General features: G+C 49.6%; 1 protein-coding gene across 1 annotated transcript; it reads right to left on the bottom strand.

Annotated features, from left to right (window-relative positions):
- Window positions 1–477: 477 nt before the first annotated feature.
- On the bottom strand, window positions 478–2,782 carry RAI2 (retinoic acid induced 2; the record flags this gene model as incomplete). Its single annotated transcript, XM_080362314.1, has 1 exon — window positions 478–2,782. The coding sequence occupies one exon, from the start codon at window positions 2,780–2,782 to the stop codon at window positions 1,115–1,117; it is 1,668 nt and encodes a 555-aa protein (XP_080218440.1). The 3' UTR covers window positions 478–1,114.
- Between the last annotated feature and the right edge of the window lie 7,033 nt (window positions 2,783–9,815).

The raw sequence follows: 9,815 nt of genomic DNA, 5'->3' as shown, positions 1-9,815 counted from the left end.
GGGTTTTTATTACTGAGCAGTGGGAACTTACAAGCCAACATATAATAATGTGCCTCCAGCTCATTTCCATACACAAATGCAAAACCATAACCTACCAGGACTTTTATTTTAATGGTACATTCACATTTCTCCATTGACGTGGGTGGTTTGTACACTGCAAAGTGATAAAGTTACATCTTTCTGCTCTTTCACGTGTGTTGATTTCAAAGAAACTTAGAAAACTAATAATAAACAACTTTTCTATATATCTGTAGTCAGGCTGGAAAAAATGACACAACTTTTTCTTTCCCTCCTGCCCCCCCAGCAACCGAATTCCCCTGACTTTTAGGCTTTTCTCTTTTAAATGATGGCTATTATGAGTTAAAGTTCTAAGACAGTTTCCTATGGGTCTCTCGCAATGGATGTGGCATTAGGTGCTCCCTGGGCTCTACCGCTCGCTCTCGCTTCTTTGGAAGCTCATCTGGGCACCTCGTTAGCGGCTGTCGCGATGTGATCTCCAGCACTGCTGGGGGAACTATATAATCAGAACTATATAATTTCTTACCCTGGTATTATTTCCTAACGTTTTTAGGCTCATCGTAAGTCAGCTGCGGCGCTTTCCAGTTTACGGACTTTTTGCCAAACCTTTTCCATACACTGAAAGCGATTCGGAAATGATAAAAAAAAAAAAAAATGCCGCAGCAAATTAGCACGTACAAACATTTATTTTGAAATTTCCATTCCAACTGTTATGAAGAATTACATCATCAAAGCACTTCATGGCAGTGAAAATAGCTCTTACCCCTCTGACTCATCCATTACTCCATTAAAGCTGCAAAATGTGCAATTTGCTTGAAAAATAGGTTGCTTTTTATTCAGTTTCCCATGAAAAGTCAAAATTCAATAGCCAAAAAAAAAAAAAAAAGAAACCAAAACAAAAATAAAAAACAAACAGAACAAAACCACCAACCCAGCTTATAGGGACTCTACATCCAATCCTCTCCCCCTTCCCCAAAAATAACTTACAAAGATAGTTTAAAGTTTTAAATGAGTTTAAAACCAAGTGCATCTTTTTTATTATTTTTTTTCTTCTTCTTCTCGTCATAATAATCTTAAAATTCTAAAAACCCATAATTTACTTTCTTGGAAAAAAGGCAGCTAGCCGTTGCTTCTTGATTGGAAGAATATGTATCTCCGGCGAGTTCATTTTCTTTAGCTTTACGCTCCTGTTTTTGACGGGTTTCCTGAGGGCCTCAGCGCTGTCCCGGGGCTCGGGCGGGCTCTTCACGTCGTAGCACTGCAGCACCGAGTCCTGGGGCAGGTCCCTTTTGAAGGAAAAGTTTTTGGTGGAGACCCCCGACAGGCCCTTGATCTTGCCGCAGAAGATGGTGGGCACGGCGTCCTTGACGGAGACGATGACTTTGGCTGTCTGCGACGTGCTGACGATCTCGATGTTGTTGCCGGCCTTGGGCTCGCAGCCCGCCCTGCCCGCCGGCTCCACCAGCCACTTCTGCGGCTGCCGCAGCAGCTCGGCCACCCCACCGCCCGGCCCCCTGCCCTCCGCCTTGCCCGACGCCTCTTGGGGTTTGCAGGGGGCGAAGGGGGCGGCCGGGCCGGGGAGCTTGTCCGGCGTGGGGTGGGCTCCGGCCTCGGCGGTGGCGGTGGGGCTGGTACCAGCGATGTCCCCGTGAGGCCCCCCCGGCTTGCGGCAGGAGGCGAGGGACAGGTCCAGAGCCCCGTCCTCCGGCGGTGGAGGCGGCGGGGCGGCCTCGCTGGCTTGAGGCACGGGTGGCCCTTTCATGGAGAGGTCCAGCGCCTCGTTCTCGCCGCCCATCTTGATGACGGTGTGGCGGCTCATCTGGGGAAACTCTCGCGGGTGGAGGAGGTCGAAGGGCTTGGTCTCCTCCTTCTCCAGGGGGGTCTGGGTGCCCTTGCAGGAGTGGGGGGTGAAAAGTGGCGGCTTGGGCGGGTCGGGGGCCACCTTGGCCTCGGCGCCATGGGGCACGGGGATGGGGACAGGGATGGGGATGGGGACGGGGACGGGCAGGGGCACGATGACGGGGTAGGGCACCAGCAGCGTGGGAGGGGGCACCAGCGGGGAGAGGGGTGAGCTGAAGGCCTGGGGTGGGAGGGCGGCATAGTCGGGGGGGGGCTGGCAGGGGGCAGAGCCCAGGGTGCCCTGCGAGGGAAACAGGTCCTGGAGGACGGCGGCAAACCCTGGCGTCTGAAAGACGGGGGGCAGGACGGGCTCCTGGGCTTGGCCAGAGGGCTTGGGGTCCAGGAGCTGGGGCTGCCCCACGGGGGCGGTGGCCCCGGAGAAGAGGCCGGTGTGCAAGGGGCTGGCGGGGCAGGCGGCCCCCGGGGGCAGCACCAGGGGGGAGTTCAGGTGCTGGAAGACGTGCTGCTCCAGGAGGACAGGCAGCGGGACGGGGCCCTGGGTGGTCATGACGTAAGGGGTGGCGGCGTTGGTGGCCGGCATCTGCGGGGCGGCGCTGCCCGCGACCTGCAGGTGGATGGGCAGGACCACGGGGCTGTCCCCCAGGCAGATGGGCTGCAGCACGGTGGCCGCCACCTTCAGGGCCACCCCGCTCTGCGACTCAGCCGGCGGCGTCAGGATGGAGGGTGCGGGGACTGTCACCAGCGGGGACAGGGCCTTCTTCATCAGGTCGGCCGAATTGATGTTCCAGGCCTCCGCCGTGATCAGCTGGGCCACCCCGTTCTCCAGCTTGTTGTTGGCCATGGCCGAAGGCGAGCTGGTGACGTCCATGGGCAGGTTTGAGGCATCCTTGTACAGCTCCTCCATGTCGTGGGGCTTCTCGGGCTCTGCCGGCACCGCCTCTACATCGCCGTCAGTGGGACCCGCGGTGGCTCCGGGCTGCCAGGAGCATCGGCACCGACATAATTTGGCCTGCAAGCCAGAAGAGTATTTTAGACACCGCATAAATCTCCTCCTTAAAATAATATTTGCAATTGCCTTTAAAGACCCCATCACCGAAGAAAAGCCATTAAATGTTTCCACGCTTCAGGCTAACGGCTCAGTGATACAGTGTACTATATATACAGAGATGCTGGAGATATATATATCCGTGAGTGTTGTACGAAAGGTTTTGAGGAACTTATATTTAGCCATAAACACAGATAATTCAAAAGGCCTGCAGCCAAAAACACCCTCCTCCCCCCACCACAGGCAGCCTGAAACAAGGACTCGGGCCGTCTGTTTCACGTTTTTAAACAAAGCTTCACGTAATGACAGTGCAGGGCAGAGCCCAGCGACAGCATGCTGTTTTAACTCAACAAAATCCCCCAAAACAAACATCTCTAAAAATATTGCAGCTAAGAAATGTTCCACTATTGGCGAAGGGTACTCAGTTCCCTACAATACTCATCCCTTTCTAAGCACAGCGGGATTTACTAAAGGCAAGCAGGAAAGCGCTGCACGGGGTGGGTGTACACACCTCCGAAATTGTGGTGTGCAGGGGGAGAGAGGAGCATGGCCAGGCAAAGCCAAACCAAACCCAACCCAACCCTGGCACTCACCCTGCCACACAGCAGTAGCGTGAACCAGGCACCTGATTCAGTAAAGACCCAAAGAATAACAAAACAATCAAAGCAACTTCAAATGTATTTTGACAGCCCGACCCTTTATATTACCCAAGCAAATGGCAATTAAAAAAGGGGCAGAGATGGCTTCCATTCGTGATCGCGGTGAAATTTGCAGCCTGTTTCATAAAAAGATTAACATTCCCCTCCCCCTGAAACATAAAAAAGCAGCGAAGTAATGGCGCTGCACATCCATTTATTTAGAAGGATAAGTAATTTCCGCCCCACGAGCTGCAGCCGGCAGACTTTGGCGGGGGCCGGCCTGGCGCCGCCCGTGCCTCTCCCCAAGTGTGCGGCGCATCCTATCCTCGTAATAATCACCATGGAAACTTGTCCGGTATCAACTCTGTTACCATGGGGAAGCACTGGCGCACCCCGAATTTACATTTTCCACCTGCACGCGGCTGAATCCCGCTCCCTACGAGCTCCCAGGCGGGTGGGAGCGAGGGGCTTCCCCGCGTCCCGCAGGCGCGCCGGCCTTGGGGTGACAGGGAGGGCAGCACCCCGCTGGAATCAGAGGGGCGAGGAGTCCCAGCCTGGGGATGCGTCTGTGTCTGAGAGCAGGCGAAGAGCTGCGCCGGCTCTGGCGCTTACAGAAGTGATTTGCTCGCACAGGTATTTGTAGGACCAACAAACCTACAAAGGGGACAGGGAAAAGGGGAGGAAAAAAAAACAAACCGAAACAACCCAAAACACTCGAACCAAACAAATCCCACAAACTGAGGGTAAAAAATGGCCAAGGCAGGGAAGCGGGAAATCTCCCATGTCTCTCCTGAGACCTGTAAATCCTTGGGTTTGGCAGCGAGATGCTACGGCGAGCGCAAGACTACAGAAATGCCATGAGGTAACAGCAGAGGCTGGCTGGGTAAAATGCTAATAATTTATCAGGCACATTTTGAGTTCTTAAAAAGGCTTTTTAGAAGTAAACAGATGAGTCATTTCTTTTCCCCTCCTGCTGCTGGCTTAAGGAGAATAATTCCAGATTTTTTTCCCATCTTATGAAATGTTCAGCAGAAAACATTCACAAACATGGGTTGAGGGGTTTTTTTTGTTTGTTTCCTTTTCCAGCCTTGGCTGGGACAGATTACAGGCAGGCAGAGGTGCCCAAGCAGAGAAAAATGGGAGCAAAAATCAAATCCTTTATTCCAAAAGTGACAAGTATCAATATATATATATATAAAAGCTGTGACAGTCTTCGTTTGAAAAAAAAGAAAAAACCAAGAAGAGCAATTGTTTCTAAAAATAAAGACAATGAGGAGACCGCTCAGCAGATTCAAGCTGAAAAAAACCCCAGACCTTGTTGTTTCTGTTTAGGAATTAAAAAAGACATTTTCTACTGCTCTTACATAATCTCTCTGTCATTTTAAAAAGACCATTTTAAACCCCTGTGGTCTCTGCAGCACACACACACCAGCATCTTTGCTCCCTCCAGCTGCTGCAGCACAGCCGCGTATTTTGCACATGACGCTGGCTCTTCCCGATGTTTCTGTTTGCTGGAGAAGCGTGAGATCGCGGTGTTTTCATAGAGAATTAATGATCTGGAGGGGACAGGAAATGACCCCTTGTTCCCCTGGCAAGCTCATTTAGCGCTGAGAAATAGAAAAATTAAGATGAAAATTACGCTGCCTAAGAGACTCGAGTGATTAGCATGCTGTATGGACCCATGGAGAGAGAGACACGTCACCCCCGAAGATGAAAGTATAACACATAATAAAATCTCCCCCATTGCTGCTTTAAAAGGCAACAGGGCTGGAGACGGAGGAAATATCTACATGAGGGGAAGAAGAGCTCATCTATCACCATCAGAAACCTTGAAGAAATGCCTGTGAGCTTGTGGTTTTTGTTTGTTTGGTTGGTTTGGTTTGTTTTGGTTGGTTGTTTTTTTGTTCTGTTTTGGGTTTTTTTTAAAGCATAATCAAATATGACTCTATGATTGTTTCCCACACTGATTCTGAGATCTATAAATATATATCGCTGAGCTCGTGGTCCTACACTGCCTTGGGGAGGGCCCCACCATGCGAGGGACAGGAGAAGATGAGAAAGGTGAGGAGCAGCCCTCGACTCAGGTTTATGGGCTTGGGGTGGGGGTTCCCCCCCCCCACCTTTCCTGTGTGGAAATGTACCTTCCTTACTTCTGTTGCACCTGCTTGTTGAATGTGTCATCGCTACAGAAAAAAAAAAAACAACACACATACATATATACACACTCAAACATATTTGCCGATCCTGCCTGCAGGCTGCAGGTTGCCAGTAGCCGGCTGCCAGGTACAGCAGAGTCCCAGCACAACTGCCCGGGCATCCTGTAAAGCAATTCCTGGTTTCACCCAGCAGGCAATCCCAGGGCTGCTAAACGTGTTTTACACTTGACACCTATCGTCAAGGTCAGGAAGCAGACAGAGTGATAATGATCCGAGTCCCCAAGCCTTGAAAGGGGAAACGTTTCAGGATCTGGGATCAAGAGACAGTCTGAAGTTGTCCAAAAAGGTGTCTTGTAGTTCCTGGACTCCCATGTACAGCAAGTACACCGTACAAAACCAGAAGTCAACATGGAGATGACTAAATGTTCATTGTTGGTATTAACAGTGATAGCTACACTGTATTTCTCCTTTAAGAAAAGTAAACCTGAAGTATGTGATGGGTTTGGGGTTGGTTTGTTGTTCTTTCGTTTGTTTGTTTGTATTTTTTTAAGATTGATGCTTCACTGCACATAAATTATTCAGCGTTACCAAGTTTTTAAAACAAGTTTCATGTACCTAATATACACAAATGAAGGTAATATAATTCAGTGAAATTGCCTTAAGCTTCCTCTGTCTACCATACCTCAGTGCCAGAAAATCAATTAATTTCACTTTCCCTACTTATCTATTTAATATTTAATTTGCTATTTGTTTTAATTGAAAAGAGGCTTGCAACACCGAAACGAGCCCTATTGTAAATAACCCATGCTTTCCCACCGGGGTGCTGATAAGAGTTAAGTTCGTGGCACCAGGCAATGATGTGTGTAACTGTACAGGAAATGGTATGTTAGCTACACAGAAATGCCATGAAAGGAGTGGTGATAACTCTAGCTTATTTTTTTTTTCTTAATCTCCTGCCGATGGCCACGCAACAGACTTTTCTCAGGGCTGCTGCGTGCCTTCCCGTGGGACCGAAGCACCACGCCGTACGCAGCTACCCCTGTGCTCTGCGTGCTTGTCCGTATCATGGCTTCTACCTCATAGCTACACAGAATTCAGATTATACCATGCACACCATGGGAAGGGGCTCAGACGCTCCCTTTGTGGGATGCCCTGCTCAGTATCTCCCGGAAAAAACAGGGTTGCCCTTCAGCATAAACACAGTATCAGACACAAAACAAAATCTGAAATCTTGACTTAATGGAACAGCTCAGGGACAAAATTATGGATGGATTTGGACTTCGGCGTTTTGCCAAAACGCACTTCTTTCTGTCACTGATGTTCCTGCCAGAAACAACACGTTTGATTTTTGCGCTGCGGAAGCTCACGAACAAGGGCCCCAACAATGTGGATGCCACAGCACCCTTTGGGAGGGCAGCAGACCCACCAAGCACCCTGGCGGCATGCACCCCCGCAGAGCGCACCCCAGTCTCCATTGGGCTGGTCCCACCAGCACAGGGCAGCATGCCCCATTGCCCTCACCCCACCGTGAAACCAGGCACCCCACCTGCACGCTGCTGAGAGATGGGTTCTGAAGGAGCTCAGGGTTGGTCCTGCCCCTCCTCAGACGTCTCAGCAGCTGAAGCCTGACCCACCCTTCTGCAGTGAATATGCAAGTGGGCAACAGGGAACACATATTGACACAGACCAAGCAACTATAAATCACCTTCCACCCTACAAATTTTGGTTTGTATAGTTTGAGCCATACACAAATAAAGGCTTTACCATATTGCTATCAGTGTTTTGTTGCTAGAACAGAAAAAATATGTTTGAATAAAGTGAGCTTTCCTATACAAGTACACAGAGCTATCACTACACAAACAACGTACAGGTGAGCTCTCCCATACATGCAAACCACAGATGATTTCAGCAGTGTTTGCCTCTCACGTTTCACACCAATTCATGTACTCAGGCACCTGGGACTGACACTCCTGGCTACGCCACATACCCTTTTACTAGTGTAGGCCTCTACACCAAAGAGCAGGAGTAACGAGCTAACAGCTAATGGTGAACTAGCCTCCTCCCTTCTGCTTCACCATTTGTTGTGCTGTGTTTGATAAACCCACGCACCTCGGATGGGTGCAGTGCACCAGGAGGGTTGGTGGGACCTGTCCCTACTCTGCTCGCAGGAGGGCTGATGGTGACCCCTTCTGCGGTACAGGGCAGGTAGAGCAGAGGAGACTCACATAACATTGGTTGAGGCAAACAGCCCTTCACTGTCCCACTGGCTCACAGCTGGACCCCAAAACCAGTCCTATTGCCTCTGGAAAGGGAGCTCAATGTCCCCCCTTGGTCCTGACCAAAGGGAACCACAGGGGATGCACTTTTCTGTCCACTTCGAGGGACACTGAGGAACCATCCCGGTTTAGCCTTGCCCTCGCCCGCTTCATTCCCTTGGCTCAAACACCCAGCAACTCCCTGTTAAGATTTAGGAGACACCATTCAAAAGTGACTGAGGGCAAGGTGGGAAAGACCTTGGAGAGACAGGCAGGATTCTCTCTAGTACCGGCCAGAGCAAGGAGCAGGGGCTACACCAGGGTACCCCCACCGGTATGGAAGGCTGCACCCCAGCCTTTGCTCCCCAACCCTCTACACAACCTCCCCTGGTCCCCACGTACCCACATACTGCCCTGCATTACTCCTCACTCCACAGGAGATACGCCGTGGAGGATGAGCTTGACACTGCTGAGAAGCAGTTAAACTAAGAGCATTTCATCAGAAGACACCGGAGGAATAATAAGGCTCCGATGCAGCCCATGCAACAGGTACTCTTTCATTTTCCACTTCTGCATTAGGGATCCTTCCGGAGGCAAACTTATTTGTGTCAAGGCTCCCATCCAGGCTGTTAAGCCCTGGGGGAACGAGAGGGAAAGGAAATCATTACGGCAGCGCAAAATGGCATGTTATAGATGGGATATTGACAATATGTACACACCGCTTCGGCACACAGCACGATCGTTCTCAAACACAGCGGCTTGGCTGGCTCATCATACTTCGGTCTTTTAAATAGTTCGTCTGAGAAATACCACAGCAGTCTGCCTATTGCACAGGCTAATCGCCTGCAAAGAGCCACGTTACAGTCATATATTTGCCAACTATATTGCTGTTGTCAACAGCCTGTAGTTCACAATCCATCCCAGGGAGGAGAGAACTCACTTTCTTCTCATTTAAAAACAAATCAGACCAATTGAAAAAAAAAATCCTGTCATGAGCCTGAAACCTGTGTCTTTACTCCCTAGGGCAATATGTACAAGACAAACGATAAATGCTGTGGAAGGAATAGCACATTTGCCTGAAAAATTTCAACCTGCAGTGAATTTTTATACCCAATTTGAAATCCTCACAAAAACCCCTCCTACATTTGCAGTGTGAACTGTGACATAGCCCAAGCGTCAGGGAGATGGCATGCGCTCCCGTACTGCCAGATGCCTTTTCCCTTCTTCTGCTCCATTCATGAACTATTCCACCAACTGGATATTACGCTTAACTGATGGTCCCCTAATTTCAAAAGGACCACTGCACATGCACATGCACATGCCATACATATAAGCAGCCACTATAAAAACAAGGCTATTTTAAAATTATTTGAGATTGATCTTGGTATTCCCAAATGCTTGAGCTTCTTATATCTGCAGCACATCCCAGTTCCTGGGGTGTCTGAACTGTCACACTTGGAGGAAATTTGCAGTAAGCTTCCAAAAATAAACCCTTTCAAATGGTTGTTTATTTTTTTCCCTTGGCATAGTACAGAAACACCTAAACAGTGACAGCTTGTTTGGCCTGCAGTAAGCTGAACATGCACTCCAAGGCAGAGACAGTGCACAGAAATCTGATCTATTAAATGTGACATGTGAAGGACAAATATAAATTTGCCAGCTGTAATTACCACTGAGTCACGTGCCACCCGGTTTGGTGATGTCCCTTTGACCCAGCAGGCTTGGTGCAGCTTTCGCATTCCAAATTTCTCTTTAAACAGGGAAAAAGAGTGACCATTTTTGTGACTGCAGAGATATCTGTTTAAATCAGCTTTCCCTTGATGCTGCTGCCAGCAGTGTACAG

Source organism: Nesoenas mayeri (genome assembly GCF_963082525.1).
Source record: "Nesoenas mayeri genome assembly, chromosome: 1".
Taxonomy (NCBI): Eukaryota; Metazoa; Chordata; class Aves; order Columbiformes; family Columbidae; genus Nesoenas; species Nesoenas mayeri.
This window is presented reverse-complemented; position numbering and strand designations above follow the sequence as displayed.